The sequence below is a fragment of the Alexandromys fortis genome, unplaced genomic scaffold (genome assembly GCF_014885135.2).
Source record: "Alexandromys fortis isolate MF-2015 unplaced genomic scaffold, M_Fortis_MF-2015_v1.1 scaffold_91, whole genome shotgun sequence".
NCBI lineage: Eukaryota > Metazoa > Chordata > Mammalia > Rodentia > Cricetidae > Alexandromys > Alexandromys fortis.
In genome coordinates, this window is record NW_026067968.1 from 7,789,136 (window position 1) to 7,815,768 (window position 26,633).

The following is a 26,633-nucleotide window of genomic DNA, read 5'->3' on the forward strand; positions in this document are numbered from 1 at the left end:
TTCCAAGTGCTGGGATCACCTTTGTGTGAGCTCTGTTTCTCTTTAAGACAGATTCGATCTTGTGTAGCCCAGGGTGACCTTGAACTCACAGAGATCCCTCTTCCTCTGTCTCCTGAGTCCTGGGATTAAAGGTGTGCGCCACCACTGCCTGGCCTCTAGTGGCTCAGCTCTGCACTCTGATCTTCAAGCAAACTTTATTTGTTAAACATAAACGAAACATTGCTACAGTTGTTAACTTTCCCCAGCAAACTAATAAAAGCCGGCTCCGCTCCTCACTTAGGTCCCAGAGCAGCTTGGTATGTGCTGCCTCCCTTCCACTCAACAGCCAAGGCCTCATTAAAGCCAGGCCCATTTCCCTACACACTTCCTTATTTCTATTGCTTCTGAGCCTTTCCAAAGCCCCAAGTCTGCAGTGAAGGTGTGTGTGTGTGTGTGTGTGTGTGTGTGTGTGTACGTGCACGTGTGTCTGTCTGTCTCTCTGTCTGTCCATGCTTGGACTTCTGGTTCCTTTAGGTAGCCACCTAGAAGTGGGACTGCAGGTTTCAATTTTCTGTCATTTCTGTAGTGACTGGGGTATTTTACACACAAAGGTCCCCAGTTCTCCATACCCTCTCCGGTAATTGCTCTGTTTGGGTAGCAACCATCTTGATAGGTAGGAGGTGGTCTCTTCTGGTTCTGATTTGCACTTCCATAGTGATCAGTGGTGTTGGCCATTTTCTTCATGTGCTTTACGGCCATTTGTGTGTATTTATTTTAGGCATGTCTACTTAAGTCCTTTCAAGACCGTGCTTATGTTTAGTGCATGGGTCACTTTGTGGGAAATGGTTTTTCTTACTCGGCCTGTGTGTTCTTTGGGTAAACTGTAGGAAGTCTCTTCTCTCAGCGGGCCTAAGTGTGACCCTCACTTGATGAAGACTAAAGCTACCACTAGCTCTGCTTTCAGATCCGTCACTCAAGTGTGCTTGGCCCCTTCCCATCCAGTAAGCAACAGTCTACCTCCAAACCTGCCCAGAAGGCAAGGGCCTCAGTGGGAATCCAGGACACCATTCCTTCATCCCCTGTCCTTCCTTGGAAGAAGTCACATTCCAGGTAGGAAGAAAAGTTTACAAGAATCCATTACTAAAAAAAAAAAAAAAAAATCCATTACTAAGGAGTAAACAAAGGGTAGGCAAAGCTAAGAGGGCAGTGAAGCCGCTGGGGAAAGCATTGAGAATGGGAAAAGGGCCACAGTCAGGAGTTGGGTCTCAGAAACAAGTCAGTCTGTGCCTAAGGAAGAGCCTGGGAATCCCCATACAGCTCCCAGAAGCTGGTGCTGGGGCTAACAGCCCTGGCAAGAGCAGGTGGAGTGGGAAGGGAGGAAAGTACCCAGTTTCCCTCTTTCCAGGACCTGGCAAGTCTGCCTTCTGGCCTCCTCTTGTGCCTCCATCTCTTTCAGTCCCTCTAGCCTCTCCTAGGAGTCCTGACCTCCCCCACAAAGTACTCCCATTCGCCCACATGGACATCTAGAGCTCTCTCCAAGGTCTTCATCTGAGCAGGTCTCAGCTGGCACAAACCTCCTGCGCCACACTGTCCTTGGGATGGCATCCAAAGCCCGATCACCGGGCCACATTCTTTTTCTGCCCCTACTGCAATCCAGACTCCCCTATTCCGGCCTTCGCTGCAAGTTCGCAGAGCCTAACAGCCAGGCACATTCTCACGGAGATGTTTCTACCTGCCTCTTCCAGGTGGGCTTGCCTCTGTTCTTAAGTTGTGTCCTTCTCTAGGGAAGGGCTGGGCAACTATGACCGCAGGCTCTGAAGCCTGGACTTCGGAGACGGGTGGTCTGGGTTGCACCCTTGCAGCTCCTCTACCGCAGGATAAAGTCTACTTTCCAGGCTTGGAGTCCTGCTTTGCGTGCCACTTCTGCCAAGGCCTTCACTATTACTCCTGACCACAATTCCTCCACTACTTCTTCAAAGCCGCCCCGCCCGCGCTAATCCCTTCCCCCTTGGCTCTCGAGGGACACCTGATACCTCCATTGTTGCACCTGGCACCAACTAGCGGTCGGTGAGAACTTACCTCTGGAACTAGGAGCGCCTTCGGAGTTCCCCGCCCTTCTCTGCCCAGCCCACTGCGACGTCCAGGTAGGTTGGCGTCTTTGCCCACCACCCACCCAGTCCCGAGTCCACGGCCGGTCCAGCATCATCGAGGGCGCAGGAGGAAGAGACCCAGCTGGACGCACAGGCTTCTGGGACTCATCCTACTTCCTTCGCCCCGCACCCCTCGACCGGGCTGAAGGGCCAAAGGTTGGGGCTGGGAGCGCGACTGGAGCCCTGACTTCTGGAATGTGGTTAAGTGTTAACTATTCGGCTCTGGGCCAGGACACTGGGCAGCTGTACGCCCGGTTCCGCAGCCCTGGAGGAGCCGAAGCCGGAGAGGAGAGGGTCGGGTACACAGGGTGGGGAGACGCGTAGCCCCGAGCCAGGGATAAAGGTCGATCGTCAGTTTCTCCGGCCTGATCGTTTGCACCGGCTAGGGTGGACTGAACGGGAGGGTGCGCGCAGCCTGTGGGGTGGCGCTGGAGAGTCCAGCTCACCTGCTGCGGCTGACCCGCCCTAACCTGGTTTCCGGAGGGCGGGGCATTCGGGACGGGGCGGGGCGATTCGGGGGCGGGGCGCGTTGGGGCGGAGCGTGCCGCCGCAGACGTCAGGGGACCCGCCGCGCGAGGCCGCGGTCCGGCGCTCTGCCCGTGGGCTCGGCCGGGGCTGCCGCCAGCGTGCGGGCCGCGCCGGGCATGTCCTAGGCGGCGGCCCCGCCCAGCGCTCGGCCGGCCGGGCGGAGTGCCGGGCTGGGTCGGGCCGCGACCAGGCGGGCGAGCCGCGGGTCTGGCGGGAGCACAGGTAGGACGCAGGAGGGGCCGCGCCGGCCCTGCGCTCACGGCGGCTGGGCCTCCAGCAAGGCACCTGCGCGCCTCAGGGCCACACGGGAGCGGGGCGGGCCTGGACAAAGGCGGCGGCGAGGAGGGCGCTGGGCGAGGGCGCCTGGCTCACCTGGCCGGGCCAGTGCCCGCCGCCGCCGATGCTGCCCAGGTCTGTGCGCGCCTGGGAGGGGCCGCCTGGCACCGGCGACAAGGCCTGGCCCCGCGCATGTCTGCTCGGCCTGCCAAGCGGGTAGACCTGGGCGCCGGGTCCCCGCCCGGGCACGGCCAGAGCTGATTCAGGAGACAACGCCGCTCCCTCCCCCTCTGGGCCTGGCGCGCCCGCCCGCCTCCCGGCCTCCTCCCGGCTGTCCGCCCCCCCCCCTTCCCGGTCCCTCCTTCCGTCTGCCTTCATTCTCTCCTTTTCCTTTTCCACCACCGCCTCCCTGCTTACCCTGCCTCCTCTGGGCCTGTCGGCGGCCAGGAGGGGACCTCGTTCTGTCTGCTCCTTTCAGCCACTGTGCTGCCCCCTGCCTCCTTCTGTTCCTCAGCATCCGCATCGCCACCTCCTCCTTCACCTTCGGGTGGTGGCTCTTCTGGCTGACGCGGTTGAGGGGACAAGTTTGGGGTGTTTATTTTTCTCCCTCCTAGCAACGATGGCCGGTCCAACCCAGCCCAAACCTCTTCCAGCAAACCCTGGCTCCGAAGCCTTTCCAAGTTGGACTGGCAGTGGCAGTGGTCACCTAATGACCAGGGTCTGGGGTTTGGCCTCCCCCTCCTTTGAGGGAGTCCCCGTGACTGCTGGCCATACTGAGATGGCAGCAGGTGATGTCAAGAGTGGCTGGGTGGGGCTGGGAGGCTCAATGACCCTCTGGGGCTCCCTTGACAGCCTGACACCTTTGCTGGTCGGATTGGGTCTTTCTGGGAGTTAGGGCTATGGAGACCCCCATGGGGTCTGTGTCGTGGGGGCTGCAAGGGCATTGAAATCTCACTCCTTTCTGTCCCTCTAGGAGCTAGACCCTAAAGAAGGGAGGGTGGAGGTGGGTGGGTAGGGGGTGTGTTCCTGACCACCTGGAGCTATTTTCTACTGAGGCAGGATTTTTTTCCTTCTGCTTCTTCATGGAGTGCTATAGGATGCTTGGTCACTTGGGCCTTCACAGATGGGCAGAGCCCCGTGTTTTTGCCTGCTGCTTACCCTGAAGAACTGAGACCTGGGTGAGCAGCCCTGTGTTGAGGCCTCTAGGCTGACTACTGGACATTGCAGGACAAGGCCTGGGCCCTGTGATCAGTGTGACCTCTCGTGTGTGTGTGTGTGTGTGTGTGTGTGTGTGTGTGTGTGTGTTCATATTTCCCAGAGAGATGAGGGAGGGCCTTATATGGCTGGCTGTTCCTGCCTCAGTGATGGCTCCCACCTGACGAGCCCTGTGCAGGACCCAGAGTCTTTCTGTACTCCCTTGCCTCTCTAAGTTCAAACTCTTGCACGCTGGGGCTCTGCCTTCACCTCTGTTCCCCAGGGTGGCCATTCCTGTCTATCCCACTTTGCTGCCTTACCCCTTGATGAGTCTTCCACTTGCTTAGTTGTTCCTGGTATTTCTGTCTCCTGACTGCCAGCAATTTCCCTATGAAGTGTGTGTGTGTGAGTGTGTGTGTATGTGTGTGTGTGTTTTAAGGCACAAGGGTTCACATCCAGGGCCAGACACCCACCTACAAGCGCTATGCCACTGAGCTACACCCCTGTCACTCTACTTGTTCTTCACAATATGTAAAGAACTAGACTGTGATGCACTGGGCCCCAGGAGCTCTGGACTGCCCTTTTGGACTATTATGCCAAGACCATACCGGTATGATAACAGTGTCACACAGAGCCACTGCCCAGACCCATGCTTGAGACCATGCTCTGCTCTCGAAGCTAATTTCCTGTGTGTGAATTTTCATGTTGTGCTGGGCCCTGTAGTGATGGAGCCAGTGCTGTGCTCTGAGGACTTCTTCCTCACCCCAGGATTTGAAGAGTGGCCTGCTGGAGGGAAGCAGACCCTCTGATACATCCTGGAGACTTCAGTGGGCTGGGCACTACCTAGGAACTATTTCTCAGGGTTCACTCAGACATGTGGATCTGTCCTTGGACAGTATGACTAGAGTCACCTAGAGAGAAAAAGGATGCAGCATGTGGAGGACAAAGCAGATGCTGAGACCTTGGCTATGAGTCTTTAAAGGAGCAGGTCTTTGCTGCCTTTGGGCATATCCAGGGGACCAAAGTCCAGGCTGGGAAGCCCCACTGTTGACCCTTTCCCTACAGGGCCAGGCAGGCCTCCTCAGTGCCAAGATGAGCGTCACATCATGGTTCCTGGTGAGCAGTAGTGGCACCCGCCACCGGCTCCCACGCGAACTCATCTTCGTGGGGCGTGATGAATGTGAACTCATGTTGCAGGTGAGTGGGGGCTTCTTACATTTGGGAAGGTGGTTCGGGGACATCAAAGACAGGAAGAGACCCCTCACCACCTGGGCCCTAGACCCACAGGTGGGCATGAGCAGGGGCTTGTGAGGGAATGTTCACGGACCTGGGCTTTTGCTCCTTCATGCCAGACCTGTTTCTGACAAGAAAGCACTAGTGCCAGGGCTCCAGGCAGGGTGAGAAGGTCCTCTGTGCTGATGACAAGAGAAGGTACTGAGGTGGGTCATTTGTGTCCTTATTGCTTAACCATAGAGGTAGCCTGAGGGCTGTCCTGGAGGTCTTATTCCCAAATGTGTCCAGATGTGTCACAGTGCTGGTGACCTTTTTATGTGCCTTAACAAGATGGGTCCCCTCACTGGGCTATAAAGGGTGATATGGCTGGGCCACCTAGGATTCAGAGCCTGAGTTGGGTTTCTTGGGGCTTATGCATCTGGCTTGGGGACCAAGAGAGGGATGGTGTGCTGCCCTCAAGGTCCACACCTTGGTTTGGGGGTACAGTGGGCTCCCTGTAGTTCTAAACTGCTTCTACTCCAGCATAGAGTATGTGATCCTAACCTCAAGCCTTGGGCTCCATGTCCTGTTATGGGACCTTAGAAGGAAGTGAATGTCTCAATGAGCTCATCTGGTCCAGTTAAGGGGTCTGCTCAGGTACAGAGCAGCTGCCTAGTGCCCCTGGGAGTGCTGACTCCTAGATGGGTCTTGTACTTGAGTTCCCATGTACAGTAGGGTCACACCGCACACTCCTAGGAGGTGTGAGGTTCCTAAGAGTGGGCTGAGCTTGAGCTGAGCACAGACAGCTGGACAGCACCTGTCCAAGGCTAGCTCAGCCCAGTCCCTGTGCTGCTTTCTGGGTGTTTTTGTTGGAGCTGGTCCCTAGCAGTATGGTGTTAAGAGGTGGTGACATAGGGTCCTCATGCATGGGAGAGGTCTGTCTTAGGTTTCTGTTGCAATCTAAACCATCACTAAAGGCAACTTGGGGAGGAAAGGGTTTGTTTCACCTTACAGTTTATACTCTATCTAAAGGAGTAACCCAGAGGCAGGAAAGATCGAAGTAAGGGCTGTGGAGGAACGCTGCTTTCTGGCTTGGATAGCTTCTGGTCTGGGTGTCCCTGCATTTCTGCGCTCCCTCGCCCTGAGGGATGTGATTATTTATGGGAGGGTGTCTCTCTCTTACATACAGAAGCTGAAGCTTGGGAGGTCATGCAGGTATATAATGCGGAGAAGCTGACTCTTCTAGCATCCCTGCAGTAGACTTTGCCCCTTCCCTGCCCTGCTGGCCTTGTCTCTCACCCTCTTGGCTGCCTGGTGACCAGAGGATTTACATACCATTTTACTTTCCCTGACTCAGCATCTGAGCTCCCTACTGCTGCTCTGGGACCTTTCAAGTAGCCGAGGCTTGTCATCATCTGTTCCCTCTATCTACATCTCTGCCTGGGGCCACACCCACCATTGCCGCCATTCCCTACCCTACACTGGAGCCTCCAGAGTTCTCCAGCCCCACTCCACACCATCCCTTGCTCTTTGGGGTCTGATTCTACATCCACTTTTCCTACTCGCTCTTTCCATTTCTTCTATCACAGCCCTTGCCACCCCAGCCAGCTCCTGTTCACTTCAGCTATTGGATAGTCTTCCTGTGGGTCCTCCCCTCCGGTGTCCACTCAGCCAGCTCCCACTCTATGCCAGCACACACACACGCACCCTTGGCCCGCCAAAGCAATGCACCCTGCTTCAAGCTCTATGTGGGGAGAAATGTGAGGAGTCACTACTGTGTGTGGGATTGGAGGACCTAGGACTGGCCAGACCTGTCAGCATGAGTGCAGAGCAGTGAGAGGGGAGATGTCAGCGGGGTGTAGAAAGGACCTCTGTCTGAGGAGCTGGAAGGGCCACTGTAGAGAGGGGAGGCTATGGGAGGACAGAGGGGCAGCCAGTGGAGTCGGACAGCCCCAGCAGGGTCGCAGCTGCTTAAGAGAGATGTGTCTGACTTGGACCATGTCAGGCAGAGAGGCCAGATGAATCTTGTTTTGTGTTCTGGGGCAGAGCCATCAACAATAGCCACATGCCATCAATGTGCTATGCTCTCCAGGGCCTGCTGTTTATTCAACACAGTATTCCCAGTGCAGGCCTGCCTGGCACAGAGCCAGCCATTAACTACATGCTGTATCATGCAAATGTGAGCATGGGCATACACATGTGTACATACATGAGGTGTCTGCAGGTGTTTATTGTATATGTTATGTATGACATATGTTTGTACCCCTATATGCTATTAGCTGACGTAGAACTGGCTTCTGCCTCCACCTAGTCTGTTCTTTGGCTGTCCTTGGTTATGTGTGACACCCTAACCCAGAAAGCACATCCCACAGCCAAGCAGTCTCAGAGGCCCTGTGCATATAGCAAGTTCAGCCAGCTGCAGTGGGTACCTATAGCTCTGCTATGCTTATACTGGAGATGAGCTGGCAGGAAGGCATGCCCAGAGGTCTGGGTGTGACCACTGCTAGGGTCAGCACAGCCAGGACAGGGCTCTACCCATGAAGGGTGCCAGGCTTGAACTTTAGAAACCTATCATTTTAACATTTTAAGTAAGCACAGGCCGTTGACTTTCCTTTAGCATGTGCCTGGTGTTCTCTGGGCACTTCGATAGTCTACTCTCTGTCTGCAGCCAGCTCTGAGTGCTGGTCCAGAGCTTCATCTCCTGGCTGGGCTGGCTTCTAGCTTCTGAGCATGTGGGTGCAGCTAGGCTGTAGGTTTTGGTGATAGGAGATTTCTGGTTAGGGGTGGCAAGGAAGCAACTGCATACCTACCCTCTCTAAGAGATACTTATCAAGAGGGACAGTCCTAGGAGTTGGTAGGCTTCCAAACTTACTGAGTTGGGGCTCATGGGAACCCTGCGTCAATTCAGAGGTGAGGGTAGGAGTAATACTGTGGGAAGGGAAAGGGTAGATGCATCATGAGGGCTGGAGCCAGGCTAGGTGGGAGGTAGTATGGCTAGAGCCTGTCTTGCCTGGCAGGGAAAGGGAGATGTGAGAGCCCTCAGGGCTTTGGAGCTCTGGATATGCAAGCCCAGGGGGCTCAGGAAATTACTCCGGACTAGGCAAAGTTGGATGATGGCAAGGACTGTCAGGCGAAAATGGGGAGAGACCATGTTTGGATGTAGACTGAAATCTGTTGATTATAGCAGCTAGAAGAGTGCACCCCTAGGAATGGCCAGAGACATGCTGGGTGGGAATTCCAGGGAGGATCCTGGAGGGCAGAAAGGGCTGAAGTGACCAGAGCTCTTCAGCGTGAGTGGAGGAGGTGGTCATCAGGTTCAGAGTATGTGACACTGCAGGCAAGAGGTTCTCCAGCCTGGAAGGGTCAGTTTACAGCACATCTGTCAATCAAAGCTACCATCCCATTCCTCTCAGGTCCCCAGAGCCTTCGGCTTTCTTGGACCATACCCACATCTCCACCCTCCTGGACCTCAGCCCCCAGTCTGTGCTTCCTGAAGCAGCAGGTCTCCCTTGCCCCAGAGCCTTTGTGCTGCTAGGGACCGAGAGGTGATGGCCCGTGCACAGAGCTAGGTACAGGCCAGGGTTTGGTAAGAAGGTGAAATGGCATCTGGCCTGGCCCTTGAGCTGTGCCATTCAGGGCCAGAGAAAGAAGGAGGTATCTGTGGGTGCAGCTATAGACATAGAACTTGGACCAGCCCAAGATGGGCCCTGGGGATAAAGCTCACCATCTCAAGGTCAATAGCACACTCTGTCAGAGACTTGTAGCTTTGGGAAGAGGTGAGCAAGACAGGCTTGGGGACATCACAGTGAGACATGGAGCAGACTGAATCTGAACCTGGATGTCCCTAGCAGAAATGTGGACTGCTCTGAAGGAGGGAGCTAAAGGATGACCATCCCTGGACACTGCCCTCCTTGTGTCCCACTCACTTCCAAGAAGAACTGAGGGTCCTGCAGGATGAGGTGTGGTCCTTTCTTGCCCCCCAGAACCCACCTCTCTACAGCCCCTCATCATGGACAAGCTGGTCAGTCACCTTGGGGCTGCAGTGTTTGCTCCCCAGGTGGCAGTGGCTATAGGGCATAGACGCTGGGCTACGGGCCACCTGGAACTCCAGCTGCAGCCCTGTCTTTAGGACCTCCCCTGGTATCTCCCCTGAGGCTGGAGATAGTCTCCTCTGCCAAGCTGGATGGCTAGCAGTAGGGGTGGGCTGGGCCAGAGCCCATGACCATCCTCTCCCCTGTCTCTGCTATGTGCCTGGGCCTGGAGGGGTGCTCACCCTGAGTGGATTAATTATTGTTGGAGGCTGGACAGGATGATGGTACCTGGAAAGAAGAGGGGCTAGGCTGTATGGGACAACTTGAGAGGCCCCAAGTGAGCAGCTGGAGGGGCATGCGCCCTGATTTATGAGCTGAGAAACCCACACCCTCATATGTCCTCTGTCAGCTGCGGGGTTGTCTTGCACCAAAGGCTCTCACCAGTATGCTCTGGAGGTGGACCTTGTTTTTGGAGGCACTGCCTGGGCCATATGTTTCATCTGAGCTCAGCGGCTTCCCTGAGTTGCTTTAGTCTATTGTCCTCTCTTAGGCTGAGCTCCTCCAGGCAGGGAAGGGGACCAGCCAGACACCACCGCTCCTAGCAGTGCAGGTCATAGTGTGGTATGGGGACAGAGACGAGCCCTGGTGCTAGGTGCTAAGATAGCCAGCCTTGTAGACTGGGTGGCGTGGACCACGCTGACAGTGCCTGAGTCGGTACCATGACCCTGTTCCAGCCTACATCTTGGGGGTAGCATCTGGTGTTCAGCCATGTGAAGAGTTGGGTGACTAACCTTGGGAAGGGTCCTGTGCAGGTTTGTGGTCAGGAAGGGTGAGACCACCTTGGAGTATAGGTACTACATTTATGTTGAAATTAGTGCCTCAAGCCCTGCTGGGGTGGGGCAGTGGAAGCTGGATGGGGGAACCAAGTGGTAAACGAGTACTACTGGAGGTGAATGTGCCCATCACACAGGATGCTCCTGTGAGCTGTGCCAGGGTGCAGCCCACTGTCCCCTTTCCTTCTGGCCCAAGTGGAACTAGGCTGGCCTCCCTACCTGCCCTTGGCAGGGAACAGCCTGTTTCAGATGACCAGAGGGTTTCTGTACCCTCTCACCCTGACCTAGGAGCCAGTGCCTTGCACTGGGAATGGGGTGCTGAGGAGGGTGTTTTTGGAAGGAGAGGCTGGTTTGGCAGAGAGGATGGAGTGGCCCTGTGGCTTTCTGTGGCAGCTGGGTGGCTTTGACTGTACACTGGGGAGCTCGAGCTTTGAGGCCTATGGGTGTTGGTATAGGCATTGACATGGGGGACCTGACCCTGGGATGGGGCATCTGAGGACCACTGTCTATTTCCTGTAGTCCCGCAGTGTGGACAAGCAACATGCTGTCATCAACTACGACCAGGACCGTGATGAACACTGGGTGAAGGACCTGGGCAGTCTCAATGGGGTGAGTGTACTGGGTTCGTGGTCCCACCCAAACTCTGATCGCTTCCTTCCCTCCAGTTCCTCAGCTCTACAGGGCAGAGCTCTGCTGGGCTAGGGAAGTACAAAGCTAGGAAATGAGATGTGCCCAGCCCCACTGGGAGTGCGAGTCCTTCTGCTCACTGAATGTGACTAGGGAAGGAGGGCGGCTTTGACTACAGGTGAGAGGAGCTGGTAGGAGGATAGGGATGGTCTCTCTGGGGCTTTGTGTGGCTGTCCTATGTAGACATGTCATTCTACGTTTGTTAGACACTGACCTTTTCTGCTTGTGCAGTCCTGAACAGGTGTCCACAACCACCTCAGCATGCCTTGCCTACACGGTGTAACCCGGGCCTTCAGCTCTCCTCCTCCCTGGTCTCCCTGTCAGATAATGCAGCCCTTCCTGCAGGGCCTGCCACACACTGGGCTTTGGGGGATCCCTGGGGCATCTGGCCCCAGTCCCAATCAGGGTTTTCCACCTGGGCCCTGCAGGGTGTGTTACCTGAAAGGGCTACTCAGTTGTCCCTAGAACAGTGAGCCAGGAGTGCAGGGAAGGCAAGGAGGATCTACTTAGGCCTCCTCTTCTCCTTTCTTCCCTAGACATTTGTGAATGATGTGCGCATCCCCGACCAGAAGTACATCACACTGAAGCTCAATGACGTCATCCGCTTTGGCTATGATATCCTCTACTTTGCTTCCTCAGGACCAAGGCCACAGTTGCTCTGCTGTCTTAAAGCAGATTAGGGGATTTCTTAATCATAGCCAAGGCTCTCAGGCTTAGAGGTTACCTGGGACTGGGCTTCCTCTGGTATTCTGTGAGACTCCAGCCCCTGCTGCCTGTCTGCATGCTTAGCTTAAAGTTACAGAGGGTCTAAGGCGCAAACCAGCACTCTTCAGAACCCAGAGTCCTGGTTGACCTTGAATTCTAAAGCCAGGACCTTCTATGCTCTTTAGTGTGGTGGGGCATGATTGATCCTCCCCGAGAAGGGCCCTTTTCCCAGCTCCAGAAGTATTTGAGTCCACCTACTCACCGCTGATGACAACAGTGCTGGCCTCCATACTCCAACCACAGGCCCTTCCTGCTCCTCCTGTTCGTGTTCTCCTTAACTTACAGCTACATTCCAACATGTACGTGCTAGAGCGTGTGCAGCACCGTGTTCCGGAGGAGGCACTCAAGGTCAGTGTCAAACAGGCCCACGGACTAGGAAAGCCCCACGTTGGGACCTCTGGCTGTCAGGGCTCAGCCCCATAGCCTGCCATTCTCTGCTCAGACACAGCCCCCAGGTTCCAGAGCCACCCTTTGTTGGCTGCAGGTGCCATGAATCAGTGCTGCTTGGCCTGTCCTGCTGGATGGCCCGGTCCACAGATGAAAAGTAGTCATTACCCTCAGGCTTCTGTAGCCACAGATGGTGGGGCAGCTGGGGAGGGCACAGTACGGGGAGACTGGGTAGTTGGTCTACTGGAACAGATGAGGATTTCTGAGCCTATAAGATATGGCCTTGGACCTTCTAAGTCAGGTAGGGGATGGGACGTAGAGTCTTGGCTGGGGAGATAGCCCTTCATGCTGAGCTGGGGAGCAAGAATGTAGGTGGGGCACTGTGATCACCTAATGGAAGGCCAGGACCACTGGGAGGAGAGTGTACTACCAGTGAGCCAAGCAGAGTGGAAAGCCAGACCACACTTCTTCCTTGGGCCCTGGACCCTCTGGGTTGGTGTCTTTGAGAGCACTAAGGTCACATCAGTTGGAGTCTGATCCAAGCAGTTAGGGTCCAGGGGGCTATGGCAGGCCAGTGTTTTCTTGTCTGTATGGGTCATGGAGGTTGAGCTCTCATGTGAACCATGTAAGTGGTCTCTCTTTACCCGGTTTCCCAAAGGAATTGGTGAAGTAAGGGGCCACATAGCTAGGCCCCTGAGTGGCTTACCTTCCCAAGGGCCTGCTTCAGGTGGGCCTGGGGGATGATGGTCTCTAAGACTCTGCTTTTGTGATCCTTGCTTGCTCTCTCCCTTCCAGAGAAGCGAACTTCAGCTCTCTCCCTAGGTCTCCACAGGCCTAGACCCCTCAGCTGCCCACCAGATAGACTAGTCTTAGGTTCTTTCTGTTCTTTTGGAGGAGAGGCAGGGCTGCCTGGGATGTTTCCCAAGGCTGATATGCTACCCCCCCCCCCCCCCCCCCCCCCCCCCCCCCCGTGTGCTTGTCCACAGCACGAGAAGTACACCAGCCAGCTGCAGGTGAGTGTCAAGACCTCTGCACCCAAGAGGGGTGAGGCCCTGCCAGAAAACACGCCCTACTGTGAGTCCTCACAACCCAGACCAGAGAAAGGGGACCGAAGACATGGAGCAGGTAGGCCATGGGTGTGGGGACCAGGATGGATAGGGGAGGGTGAAATGCAGAGTCACCCAGCGCCTGTGTTTCCATTTCCTGTCTCCCATTGCCCCTCTGTATACCGTCTTCGCCTGTTTTATTTCCCATGTGACTTCTCTCCCCAGCTTGCACTCCCAGCTTACAGCAAAGCTCAGTAGTCAAGGCCCAGGTCTGCTTAACCCTGGACTTGTGCCCACTTTTCTCAGGTCCTGGGAGTCTCCAACAATTGAATGATTATCAGATGGCCACCCTTGTGGTCTGCATCAGGACAGAGGCAGGCAGGTCTAAATTGCCTAGTCAGGATTCTGGGCCTGATTCTGCAGATCACATGGCCACTGGGGTTAGGGTGGGTAGTTGAGTGCGAGGTACATTTAGGGGGCGAGTGCAAAGGTGAGCAGTGGTACGTAGGTCTCGGTGGGCACGGGATAGCATAGCATAGTAACAGGAGGTGTAAGTCCTGCCTGGGTATGCAGTGGTAGCTGGACAAGTATTTCCAGGAAGCCAAGGTTCATGCTCTTCCTGCATCAGGAAGGTCACCTTGCTGCCCAGCCTTGACCAACATCTGTGCTTTGTGGGTCAGCCCATGTACCCACATGTGGTGTCGTGAACTGCTGGTGCATGGCTGGGGTGCAGGTGTGCCCTGAACAGTGAGCCATCTGCCTCTGGAGCCTGACCCATGCTTGTCTTTGGGAAGACTACTGGGAACTGGGCAGGTTTCCAGAAAGTCATCTGACCTGTTCAGAGCACCTGTCAGTGTCCAGGCTGTGCATAGACACAGCTGGTGACAATGGCTTGGAGCTGTCTCTGAGGTTATAGCAGGTGCAGTCAATTGGGCAAGTAGGTTTCTCAGTCCTACAAAGGAGACACAGCACTTCGGGAGACCCAAGATAGGCTCGGAGCCAACAGCTTAGAGAGCTTGAACATACTGCTTCAAGGGCCCCTGCATACAGCACTGGGTAGAAAATGAGGTCCTTAGGCAGTGGTCAGGGCAACAAGAGGAGAGAGGAGTGGGTGGTGGAATAGGTCGGTGCAAATGGCGTACCACATAGTGAAGCCAGTCTCTATATAAGGAATGCATGGTGATTTTGTAAGAGTCCCTTGAGGAGAAGGAGACATGTACAAAATACAAAGGCATATTCTCCATTCCACAGGGACACTCGTTGACTGTCAGGTAACTTCAGACCCTCTTGCTGCCTGCTGGTGTGAACAGCTGGGCTGGTAACCAAGGCTCTGTTGGCTGTTGGACCCAGCAGAAATCCAAAGGGCTTATGGAGATAGTGTTGAAATTAGGAGCGGCGGGGCTGCGTCCCCAGCACCCCAGCCGCCTGCTAGCTTATGCCCGAAATAACAACACACAAACTGTATTCATTTAAACACTGCTTGACCCATTTCTATATAGCCTCTTCTAGGCTAATTCTCACATATTAATTTAGACCATTTCTAATCATCTGTGTAAGCACCCCAAGGTGCACTTACTGGGAAGATTCTAGCCTATGTCCATCCTGGGTCCGAGGAGCTTCATTGTGTGCATCTGCCCGGGAGAGCGGAGCATGCCTCTCTGTCTGAGACGTCTGGCTCTGAGAGGAGCTGCATTACTTCTGACCTCACTTCCTCTTCCTCCCAGCATTCTCTTCTGTTTACTCCACCCACCTATGTTCTAACCAATAAAATGGGCCAAGCCAGTTTCTTTATTAGCCAATGACCTTCCTCCATCAAGATAGGACTGTTTGTAATCAGAGCCAACACCCTGTCCTGGGGCATTGGAGTTTGCTCTTGCCCAAATAGGAGCTAAAAACCTAGATTCATGGGAGGTACCGTGTTAACCTAGACAAGGATCCAAACATTAAAATAAACTCACCAAAATGTCACACTAGCTACTCAGACAGTGGTGGTCTTCAGCTCCAGGAGCATCCATGACAGCAGAGCCATTTCTAGAACCTTAGAAGAGGCTGGACCTGGTTTATGGACTCTTGTTGCCCTGTATACTGTAAAGCAGAGGGTGCAGCCTCCTTCCCCCAGGACTATGGACTGTGGGACTGTAGGATAAGCCTTCCTTCATTACTTTGAGAGATGTTCAGGTAGGGCCAGTGGTCATCTTTGCCCATAGATGTAGAAACAGGCCCAGAGTGGTCAACAACTGGCCAGGGACTTGAGGAGCTGCAGGTCCCAGCTGGGAGGTGAGACTAGGACCTGGTCCACAGATGGGCCCTGTTCCAGATCTTCATGTTGGGAACCAACTGTAGCCTGAGTTCTGAACTCTCACCTACAGAGGCAGTACCTTACCGCACACCACTGTACGGGCAGCCCTCTTGGTGGGGTGAGGATGACAGTGCCACGCCACCTGAAGACCGGCACCAGGAGGAGCCCTACCCAGGTGAGTCTCAGTGCCCTGGCTAGGACTGGGTGGAAGGGTGGCAGGTGGGTTTTAAAAGGCTTGGCCTGAGGACCCCTCCCTACAGAGCGTCCCAAGGACCTGGCACAGCAAAATGGTGAATTAGAGAGCTGCCGTGCTTCTGCTGAGCCTCCAGACTACTCGTTTAGACGTGAGCCCAGCTACTTTGAGATTCCCACGAAGGAAGCCCCACAGCCACCACAGCTCCCTGAGGTGCCAACACAGGAAGTGCCCACCAAAGACCAGGAGGCAAGTGGTGGTGGGATGGCCCCTGTGGTACAGAGCCATGCCTCCTTCACCATTGAGTTTGATGACTGTAGCCCAGGCAAGGTGAAGATCAAAGACCACATCACTAAGTTCTCCCTGCGCCAGCGACGGCCCCCCAGCAAGGAGGCCACACCTGTAGAGATGGTCTCAGCCGAAACCAAGGTGGCTGACTGGCTGGTGCAGAATGACCCAAGCTTGCTGCGCCGGGATGGCCCAGGAGATGATCGTCACAGCACCAAAAGTGATCTTCCTATCCACACCCGAACTCTCAAGGGTAAGTACCCGCTGGCACTTGGCTGTTCTGTAGACCAGAGTGGCCTTAAACTCAGAGATCCGCCTGCCTCTCCCTCCTGAGTTCTGGGATTAAAGGCGTGCGCCACCACTACTTGGCTGGGCAAGTTCTTAAGCTAGGAGGTGTCGCCTGTCCTTACACGCTCACCGTATCAGTGAGGGCCCAGGTGGTTTAGCTGATTTTCCTTTTCCAGTGAATTGGCCAAGAACCACCTGCCTGGTCTTGGGGGCAGTGTCTAGTGTCTTCTACGTCAGCAAACCACATGTGCTAGGTTTCCAGTGGTGCAGGACTTCCTTCCCCATGCAGTCAGTGTGGATCCATTCCCCAGGGGTAGTGAGGCTCCCCTCGCTGCTCACTGTATGCTGATGAGTAGGGGTTTTCTCAGGCCACAAGCATGAGGATGGCACACAGAGCGATTCAGAGGACCCTTTGGCCAAGGCTGCTTCGGTGTCTGGAGCCCCAACAGAAGCCAGTGGGGAGCAGGTGCGGCTGCAGAGGCAGATCAAGAGGGACCCCCAAGAGTTGCTGCACAACCAGCAGGCCTTTGTCATCGAGTTCTTTGATGAGGACACGCCCCGCAAGAAACGCTCACAGTCCTTCACACACACCCCACCTGTAGAGCCCAAGGCCGACAAGCGCAGGGGCACTGGGGCTACTGACAGAGAGCGTCCTGGTGTCATGGTCCGCACAGCAGGCAGCAGCTCAGGACCACAGAGGGCCAGCTCACTCAAGCGAGAGAAGACTGAGGAGCGGTTGGGCAACACTTCTCCCATCCCCCGTGCCTCCACGCGCCCCTTTGGCAGTGTGGGGCGCCGCTCCCGCCTGGCCCAGGACTTCATGGCCCAGTGTATGCGGGACAGTTCCCCAGCCACCAGACCTGGCCCTGAAAAGACACCTCCAGTACTGCCTGCCCCTTTGACACCCCGTGGGGCCAGCCCTGTGACCCCCTCAACCACTCCACCACCTCCCACTGACCCCCAGCTGACCAAGGCACGTAGACAGGAGGAGGATGACAGCCTTAGCGATGCAGGCACCTACACTATTGAGACAGAGGCTCAAGACAGAGAAGTAGAGGAGGCTCGGAAGATGATCGACCAGGTATGGTATATGCCATATACCCCCTATGGCGGCTTGTGGGGCAGGAAGGGACTCCAGGGCTGATGATGGTCGTGTTGGGGAACTAGATGTTAGCCTGCTGCTATCAATTATGTGTCTAGTCCAGCTGGGCAAGAGGACTCAGAAGTGGGAGGGCCCCCTGACTCTGCCTCTTACCTTGTCAGAATAGGTCCTGTTTCCTACCCACCATGCCCAGCTGAATAGTTGGGACCACATCTGGATAGAAGTAGAGATCCAGGCACCTCTGACCCTTGATACTGTCTTCTTTTGGCAGGTTTTTGGGGTATTTGAATCCCCTGAACTCTCTAGGGTGTCCTCAGCTACCTTCCGCCCAGTCATCAGAGGTGACAAAGATGAATCCAGTGATGGGGGTGTGGCCCAGCGGATGGCTTTGCTGCAAGAGTTTGCTTCCCGAGCACCGGGCGTTTCCCCTCAGATGGAGCAGCAGGTATGAGGCTGGGTGGTCAAGGTAGAAAAGGGCCACAGCTGCACACCTGGGACTGAGTCCTGATACACTGATGAAGCTGACCAGTTGGTGATAACATTGGGGTCACACAAGCCTAGGAAAAGCCACAAACCCTCCTGGCTGCTTTTGAAGAGGGTGTTGCCTCTGGCAAGTATAGTGTGAGTGTGTCTCTTCTAGTGCCTGGCCTCTGTTCTGGGCTTGTGCCTCCCGTTCTGTGGATATAGTTTCTTGCCCTTCTCCCTGCAGAGTCTCTTGGTCCCAGGCTCCCCTGGAGGTCAGAAGTGGATTTCCCGATGGGCTAGCCTAGCTGACAGCTACTCAGATGCTGGCTTGGCAGGTATGTGAGCCCAGAGTTGTTGTAAAGGGTTGGGGCCATACCAAGGTAGCCTCAGGTCCTGACCATAGACATAGTTTGCCTCAGCCTGTGCCTGGAAGAGGGTTGGGTCTTTGTGTGTATATGGGGCCTGCAGGTCTGTAGCCATTCTAACTGCACTGGCCTTGTGCTTTGCAGAGGATGGTCCTGGACGAAGAACAGGAGAGCCTGAGGGGGCCCTGCCTGTGCGCACTCGGCGACTGCTCCCTCAGTTGCCTAGTGATAGGGCTGACAGCCCTGCAGGCCTTGAAGCTGCTAGGCGGAGTGGCCCAGGTCCACCAGAGCTGGGCAGTGAGCAGACTAGTCGCCTTATAAGCCAGGAAGATCTGGACCCTGATAGCCTCAGTGATGCCAGCGGATCAGATGGCGGCCGAGGCCCAGAACCAGGCACAGAACGACAGGAGGAGTTAGCATGGGCCAGGGGTCGGCACTCACCACAGGCCTCTGGGAAACTAGCCCCCACGTCTTTTTTCATTGGTGATCAGAATGGGGAGGCCACCTTCCCCAAGAAGTCATTTGTGGCTCCTGGAGAGGTAGATGGCGCAGGACGGGTGGTCCAGACCAGCCCTTCAGCAAGGGATGGCCTTTACGTCAGTGCCAATGGGAGGATGGTGGTCCAGTTGCGCAGTGGTCGATCCCCAGAGCCTGACCCGGCTCCACCCAAAGAGGCTTTGGCCTTTGCCCGGCAAGAGAGCTTCACCAAGGAGCCAACCAGCGGCCCCCCAGCACCTGGAAAGCTCCCCCACATTTCTAGCCACCCACTCTTACAAGACTTGGCTGCAACCCGGGCCTCACGCATGGACTTCCACACGCAGGACACCCACCTGATCTTGAAGGAGACTGAGACGGCCCTGGCTGCCCTGGAGGCCCGACTACGCTCCAAGTCTGCAGATGAATGTGAGGGGGGCGGCACCCCCAGGCCTCCAGAGGACTCCCTGTCTGGGGATTCAGATGTGGACACAGCCAGCACCATTAGTTTGCTCAGTGGCAAGAATGGACCCAGCCCAACAACCCCCCAGACTCCAGGGCCGCAGAAGGAGAGCCTGCTGTCTCCACCAGCAGCAGTTGACCCAGGGGGTGCTACCCAGGGCAGTGCCCGAGATCGGCTGTCAGAGAAGCAGCATCGCCCACCAGGCCCTGCGGACTTGGGCCATGGAGAGCCATCAAGGCGCCTGGCTATGCGGCGTAGCCATGGGTCTCGAGGGTCCTTGGACTGGCCCGAAGAGGAGCGAGGCTCTGGCCTAGCCCAGCTGCCCAGTTCTAATCATGAGACCCCTGAGGCCACTGGGACAGGTCGACCAGCACCTCGCCGGAAACCAGTGGCTCCTCCACCATCCCCAGCTGCCAGGGAGGAGCAAAGCCGCAGCTCCACCACTGCTCAGAAGGTGCAGCAGGCACTGACCCGCTCCAACAGCCTGTCTACCCCAAGGCCCACCAGGGCCTCCCGACTCAGGCGGGCCCGTTTGGGGGATGCCTCGGACACCGAGGCTGTGGATGGTGAACGAGGGACTGCAGCCAACCCTGAGCCAGCGAATCGACCAGCCCCTGAGCAGGCCAAGAAACTGACACGTTTGGACATCCTGGCCATGCCCCGGAAGCGGGCTGGCTCCTTCACAGGACCCAGTGATTCTGAGACAGCCCCGGCCCGCACTGGCTTCTCTGGCCGCAGTGCTGAGCTCTACAGCACCAGTCGTAAGCCCACGATAGTCGAGGCCCGAGCTGCTGCCAGGAAGGCTGCTGCTACTGCTGCCAACACGGGCCCCCGCCAACCCTTTAGCAGGGCCCGCCCGGGCAGTGCCAGATACTCCTCCAGTGAGTGGGGTAACGGGTTGTGGGATGGTGGTTGGGCAGGATGGTCAGCAGCAGCTGAGTCCCTGAGTAAATGTGCACACACATGTGCACTGGCCAGGTGTGCACATGGCTCCTGTGTGGCAGAAGACCCTCCCCAGGGTGCCTCCCATCACCCCAGTGGCCTCAGTGCCTGGGCCATGAGGTTGGCACTGCCACTCTTGGTATCTCTAGGGTAGTACTTCTGATGACTGTGTAGTGGCCCAAGTTGCCCACTTGTGAACCTGAAGAGGGCTCTCCCAAAGTTCTCTGCTTCCTGTCCCTTGTACTCCTGCAGCTGTGAAGCCCAGGGAAGGGTATCTATCGAGTGGGAGCCTTCCTGGCATCCTTTGAATGGCCACAGAGCCCCTGGCCTGAGAGGGCTGTGCCAGTCCACATGCACAGTGACCTCGGCCCCATCCCCTGAGCTGCGTGTGTACAGTAAGAGGGACAGACTACCGCAGTGCTGGAGCGGCTGATGTTCTGTCCACGTAGCCTCTGTCCCACCCATTGAGGAAGCTATGCCATGCCCCAGTGGATTGAGTGGATTGGTTTGGGCCAAGATGCCTCCACCCCACCCCTTGGCTTTGCTCTTCCTGGCTGGCTGGCTCTACTTATCCCCTCTGCCTCCCAGCATCTCCTCATAGACCTCTGCCTGTTGGGCCCACTGGGTAGGGACACTGTGGCTGCCTTGATTAAGGACCTCTCCTTGGCAGAAACTGCTGTCCCTAACCTGCCAACACTGCTTAGCATGCACCCTTCATCCAAAGTGTGTTTGCTATCAAAACTGCTTGGGCTCAAAACAGCCCTGAGCCAAGGAGCCTAAGATCCTACCCAGGCAGCCATACCTGAGGATGAGGCGGATTAAGACCATAGGAACCTGGCATGGACCTCACCCCCCTGTGTGATCCAGCTATGCAGTACCATAGCTGGTCCTTATGTGTGTCTTACCTCATTTTCTGCCCTTTCCTGGTACCTAAGGACCAGCTCTCATCTCACCAGGCACAGCTCACCAGGCACAGGCATCTGCCCCGACCCCTCCTAGCCCCCTGGATGCTGCACTGGTCACAGGAGTGCCTAGTCCCTGACCCTGCATGTCCTCTGGGCTGGTGGTGCTTCTGCTGGGGGTTCTGGGATCAGCTGTGATGCAGCATATCCTTCAGCACAGGGCCCTCATCCTGAGGGACCCTGGGGCTGCCAGGGCACTGAGTGTTCTCTGTTCTGTTCTTGCTTCTGAAACCAACCCACTCACTCAAGATACACGGCGGCGGCAGCAGGGTTCGGATTACACGTCCACCTCCGAGGAGGAGTATGGGTCCCACCACAGCTCCCCTAAACACACACGCTCCCATACCTCAACAGCCACGCAGACCCCAAGGGCCAGCAACTCTGCCAGGGCTCGTTCCCAGGCCCCCGGCCCCCGGGACACAGACGATGATGAGGAAGAGCCTGACCCTTACGGCTTCATTGTGCAGACAGCAGAGATCGCAGAGATTGCTAGGTGAGTGATCAGGCCGCAGAGTCCCCTCGGCTGAGAGCTGAGCTGGGCTCCTGACCCTGAGTAGGCATGGAGATTGGTGGGCCGTGGGTAGTGAGGGGGGATGGGTAGATGGACAAATGGGTGATAAAAGTGGATGGATGAGTGAATGAGTGGGTGCAGGAATGGGTGGGTTGGTCACTAGGTGGTGGCTCAGTAGATAAGTAGATAATTTGGATAGATGGATGGGTAGGTGGATGGGCAGGTGTCTGTCTAGGAGGGTAGGGAACTTTAAGTTCAACTAGCTAGTGTGACTACAGTTTGTATTCTAAATAAACTCCTCACATGGTCATTTTCTGGGTATGTTCTGGGAGAAGTGTGCAGGCATGGGTCTAGTTGAGCTATGGCCAGTGCCCTAGTGACCAGGCAGTTCCTGAAAGGTAGAGGACCCCCAGCACCTATGTGGACATCAGGTTTTGTTGAAGATGCTCAACTTGAGGGCTTTTGAGGCACTGAGAAGTGACCAGAAACAGGAGAGTGACCTGTGTGGGAATGGGGACAGTTACTGTAATCTCACAGACAGTGGCTGAGGCCATGGTGGAATGAGGGGACAGGGTAAGAGATGGGTTGAAGAAGCAGAAGGGGCTTCCTGAGAAGCAGGTGTGGCCTGTAGGATGATGTATGGCCCTTGGGTGAGAAGCAAAGGGACAGGGGCTCCCCAGGTCTCAGCCTAGTATAAGGAGAAACAAGAAAAGACATGACCCTTGTGGGATTCTCAAGTTCTAGCATTCCAGACTACTGGGCCCAGGAGATGGGTACAGTGTGCCTCTGTATAGAACGGGGCCTAACAGTGGCAACATGGGTGGAAGTGGCAGAGAGCTTGGAAATTTGGTGTCACAGGGGCCTGCTTCTGTGTTCTTGATTTCAGAGCCAAGGGACCAGTGAGGGGCCTGGGCAGCCCAGTTGGGGGACCATGAGGGTCAAGTGTGGCAGTGGCCCCGAGGCAGCTGGGGCCAGATCTCTGGCCAGGGTGCAGGTCCTAGGTAGACCCATGAGGATGCCATAGGGTACCCTGAGTCTGGTGCTGGGGGTTCAAGTGAATGGACATTGGTGGTGATGAGCCTGAAGAACATCTGAAGCAAGAGACAGGCCGTAGGACTTTAGGGGCTCGAGCTTGGGTAGACTCGGGCAGCACGCTCAGGGAGTTGCTGCTGCCTCCTTTGTTTTCTATTTTCTGGCTGCCCAGGAACCTCACTGGGACAAGCCTAGGACTCTTGTCAGCATAGAGATGTGTGTTCCCCCAAGGTGTGGATCAGAACTTAGCTCTCAGCCATATTGGAAGAGCCACAAGGTCCCTCTACCCATCTCTGACCCTTGGAGTCAGAAGCCCCATATGCTAGCTCTGGTGGTCTCCACCCACTCCTCCCTGCCTTCATTTCACCAAGGTGGTACCCATACCTTCTGTGGCTGGGTTGTATCCATGCTGAGAGGGCCCAGCAACCACCATATCTCGCTCCAGTGTGCCGGGGGAAGAGACAGTTTGGGGGATTCTTGCTCACTCTTCTTGCTGATCCTTCCCCAGGCCCAGCTCTGACAGGCCCAGGCCTTTACCCAGCACTGCCTCAGACAGTGAGGTTGTGCTCCCCCTAGTTGAGTATGCATTGGGGCTTGTGGGTCCACCACCCAGAGAACCTCTAGCAGGGCTCATTTCTTACTGCTGGCACAGGCTGAGCCAGACACTGGTGAAGGATGTGGCCATTCTGGCCAGGGAGATTCATGACGTGGCAGGGGATGGGGATGCACTGGGCTCACCAGGACCTACTCGCAGCCCATCTCTTGGAAGTGTGCCCAGCACCCCTGCCTCAACCATTTCAGCCCGTGAAGAGGTGAGTCCCAGGCTTCTCGGGTGCATATGCTGGGGGAGGGGAGGTGTTCGTCTACCAGGGTGGAGGTCTCACCTTGTGCTTCTGGACTTGAGGTGAGAAGGTCCTCTGGGCTCCCTACAGAGTCCCTGAGAGCCTGTGGTGTGGGAACTAGTCCTCATGCTGTCTACCTCCAAGGGAGTGGGTGTTGGGAAGGATCTTGAGCAGATGGGGCCTGGGGTTTGTTTTACCTCTTGACCATTTGGAGCAGTGGAGGGGCTCTCTACCCTCTGGTGGTTCCTCTGCATCAGACAGCCAATAGTGCCTGGCTGTATTCTCTGCAGCTGGTACAGCGCATTCCAGAGGCCAGCCTCAACTTCCAGAAGGTGCCGCCTGGCTCCATGAACTCTTACAACTTGGATCAGAACATGAACGACAGCCGTGAGGATGCCCTGGCCAATAAGACAAGGCCACGGAACCGTGAGGAGGCACGGTGCCCCTCCCATACTGTGTAGCTGCGGTTTGGGGCATGCACTGGACAGTGTGTCTGGGTTGTAGGATGGAGGCTGGCTAGCTGGGGGGTTGGGGGATAGATCTGCAGCCATACTAATGCCCAGGTCCTTCTAGGTGATCTTTGATAATCTGATGCTAAACCCGGTGTCCCAGCTGTCACATGCCATCCGTGAAAACACAGAGCATCTTGCTGAGAAGATGAAGTAAGTGAGAAGTCCCTGGGTGCAGTACCAACAGGGTTCCATGTGCTGGACCTAGCATCAGTATCAGAATGTGCAGCCTAATAGGGCCACACATTAGTGGCCTGTTCCTGCATGCCTACACTGCTCCCTGAGGTTGGGACCCTCTCTTCCTCTCTCCAGTCTGCATCCCTATCCCAGCCGCCCCTACCTGACTTTTTACCGTGAGCATTAGGTAGCTAGTCGTGTTCCTGCTCTGGGCTGTAGTTTCCCTCTTAACTCTAGCAAGGGATGACATCAACTTCACTATGGCAAGAGAGGTCTGGGAAGGTACCATCCTGTGTTCTCTGTCTCTGTCCTTGTCCCTGCTCCCCTCCCAGGATCCTCTTCCAGAATACGGGCCGGGCGTGGGAGGACCTAGAAGCCAGAATCAACGCTGAGAATGAAGTGCCCATCCTGAAGACATCCAACAAGGTGAGAGACAGCAGGACCCTGTCCTCGGGCCTGGCTCCCCAGCCAGGTGGCCTTGCTGAGCTGTCTGGACCATAACCTCAGTCTTGCTCCAAGTCCATGAGGACACTATGAGGCCCTTGCATGTTCTTACTGTAGCCTACCTCCTCTCTGTCCTTCCCAGGAAATCAGCTCCATCCTGAAGGAACTAAGACGCGTGCAGAAGCAGCTGGAAGGTGGGTGTGGCCCAGACCTAGGGCAGCAACAGCAGCCTCGGGCTTATGTCCAGATTCTCAATGGCCTGGCGCTTTGCTCTCTTCCAGTCATCAATGCCATCGTGGATCCCAGCGTGAACCTGGACCTGCTCATGGGAAACAGGGCTCCTGCAGTGTCGGTTCAGCCAGGGCTTGGGAAAGCCCGGCCAGCAGCCCAGAGTTCAGCCTCGCCTGCCTCGGTGGACACCTTGCTGCCAGCCCTGCCCCTCAGGAGCTTCCCACAACGGGCAAACTGCGGGCCCCCTGGCCTCCCGGAGCCTGCCTTTCTTCCTGATGCAGAGAGGTTCCTGATCTAACGTGTGGGACGGGCAAGGCCAGCCTTCTTCTGCGTGTGTCCTGTGCCTGCCTGTGCATCTCGCGGCCCACCTGCCTGGCTGCAGGCAGTTCTCTGTGAAAACCCCATATGTGCCATAACCCCATGGACGGGTGCCCCCAGGCCCCGCCTCAGCCAGCACACCAACCACTTCATCCAGCCCATGGCTATCCCACTTTCACAGGCCTCCTAGCCTAGCCCCTGGGGCATCCACTGCCCAGGGCCAGCCCTTGAGGCCACATATTCACCTCCTCTCCGTCACTTTTGTTTTTGTCCTTAGCTTTAAAGGAAAGAGTACTCTGCCCCATTGCAGGACTCTACCAGGCCTGACTTAGGTGCAGCTCCAGCCTGAGAGACCCTGTCTATCCCTATGTGCTGACTTGAGGCCAGACAGAGAAAGGGGCTGGACCCTTGAGCCAGTCAGTGCCAAACACAGAAGCTGGATGGGCTTGGCATGTCCCCAAACTGTCCAGAAAGGAGACTACTTGCTTTGTGGCTCCTGTCTGAGTCCATGGCTATAGCTGCTGCAGAGTCCATCAGCCTGGGCAGATGAGTGGCTCACAGAGGTGTTTGGGGCAGGAACCCCATGGCTCTAAGCCTTTGGTGCCAATACAACTGCCAAACCCACTGAGTTTGGGTACTGTCCCAGCAAGTCCTCCTGAATGGACTCATCCCAACTAGGGACCCTGGGCTTCCGTACAATGGGACTGGGTGTAGCTGGGTGGGCCAACAGCCCCTTTGGTTGTGGTGAGTGCTTTACTGGAGTAGCAGAAAAAGATTTGGAAGCTCCTGGCTTTGTGATCTAAACTGTGTACCCCTGTCATCCCAGATGCTGTGGGCACAAAGTGGTAACTGCAGGAGGCTCCTGTGGCCTGATCCTCTGTGGGGCCTGGCAGGGACAGGCCCACTACTGGTTATGCTTTCTCAGGATTTGTTCGGCTGGGGCCTGCCAGGTGAGCAGAGTGTGGCTGCCCGGCTGCTGCCCTTGCTGATGTTTCTGGAGGCACTAAGCCAAAGAGCCCGTTGGCTGGGATGGGATGGGAGCGTCCCATATCAACCAGGCTGGCATGGGTGTGCTCTAGGCCCTGCTGGATGTGTGTGTGGGTGTTGCTTCTGATCAGGACCTATCTGCTGGGGGAGAGGTAGCTGCGGTGGGAGACCCAGAGCCCTCAGGGGTAGCATGGGTCTCTCTGTTTACACTTAGCTGATAGAGTGTCATGCACGGGTCCTGTGTGCCTCTGCCCAGCCTACCTGATGTTTACGTGTGTTTTAGAGCCTGCCGTTTGTCTGGAGGAGGTGCCAGCCCAGCCTGTTGGCTGCTCCCCCGCATGTCCCACACATTGCCCACAGCCTGCGCCCATAGTAAATGGCTGTCCTGCCTCCCACCCCTGGTCATTACTGTACAATTTTATTTTCAATGCACAAATTGGTGTTCCTCCTCACATTTAGTTCCTTCGTCCCTCCAGCCTTCGACCTGGCGTTGGTATCCTAATTGCCTGGCTTCTTGAAGGTATTTCTGTACATTGTTCTCAGGTGGTCTTGTGGATGTCTTTCAGAAAATGGTTATTTTATATGATTTGTCATGAAATTCGTTCTAATAAATCATTCTTCCACGTGGCAGCACACCAGCGTCTGCCACCTTA

The 26,633-nt window shown here is 56.0% G+C and overlaps 2 protein-coding genes and 1 long non-coding RNA gene across 8 annotated transcripts; 1 reads left to right on the plus strand and 2 right to left on the minus strand.

Annotated features, from left to right (window-relative positions):
* Window positions 1–177: 177 nt before the first annotated feature.
* LOC126509059 (uncharacterized) lies at window positions 178–2,252 on the minus strand. Its single transcript, XR_007594040.1, has 2 exons — window positions 2,059–2,252; window positions 178–1,119 (listed from the first exon to the last, which is right to left on the minus strand). It is a non-coding gene; the product is annotated as an uncharacterized lncRNA (long non-coding RNA).
* Window positions 1,569–26,633, plus strand: Cep170b (centrosomal protein 170B). 6 transcript variants are annotated; one of them, XM_050154678.1, is made up of 19 exons: window positions 1,569–2,123; window positions 5,193–5,324; window positions 10,723–10,812; window positions 11,427–11,505; window positions 11,945–12,003; window positions 13,029–13,167; window positions 15,458–15,562; window positions 15,648–16,121; window positions 16,525–17,237; window positions 17,530–17,703; window positions 17,968–18,058; window positions 18,233–19,906; window positions 21,179–21,422; window positions 23,125–23,284; window positions 23,605–23,748; window positions 23,888–23,976; window positions 24,333–24,426; window positions 24,587–24,638; window positions 24,726–26,633. In XM_050154678.1, exons 2-19 carry the CDS (start codon window positions 5,220–5,222, stop codon window positions 24,971–24,973), a joined length of 4,734 nt encoding a protein of 1,577 aa, XP_050010635.1. In that variant the 5' UTR covers window positions 1,569–2,123; window positions 5,193–5,219; the 3' UTR covers window positions 24,974–26,633. The 6 variants fall into 6 exon arrangements, with proteins under 6 accessions (XP_050010635.1, XP_050010637.1, XP_050010639.1 ...); XM_050154680.1 differs by lacking the exon at window positions 1,569–2,123 and adding an exon at window positions 2,263–2,285; XM_050154677.1 differs by lacking the exon at window positions 1,569–2,123 and adding an exon at window positions 2,670–2,879.
* On the minus strand, window positions 2,342–3,456 carry LOC126509076 (uncharacterized). The gene is made up of 4 exons (XM_050154716.1): window positions 3,351–3,456; window positions 3,030–3,190; window positions 2,600–2,942; window positions 2,342–2,544 (listed from the first exon to the last, which is right to left on the minus strand). The coding sequence occupies exons 1-4, from the start codon at window positions 3,454–3,456 to the stop codon at window positions 2,342–2,344; spliced, it is 813 nt and encodes a 270-aa protein (XP_050010673.1).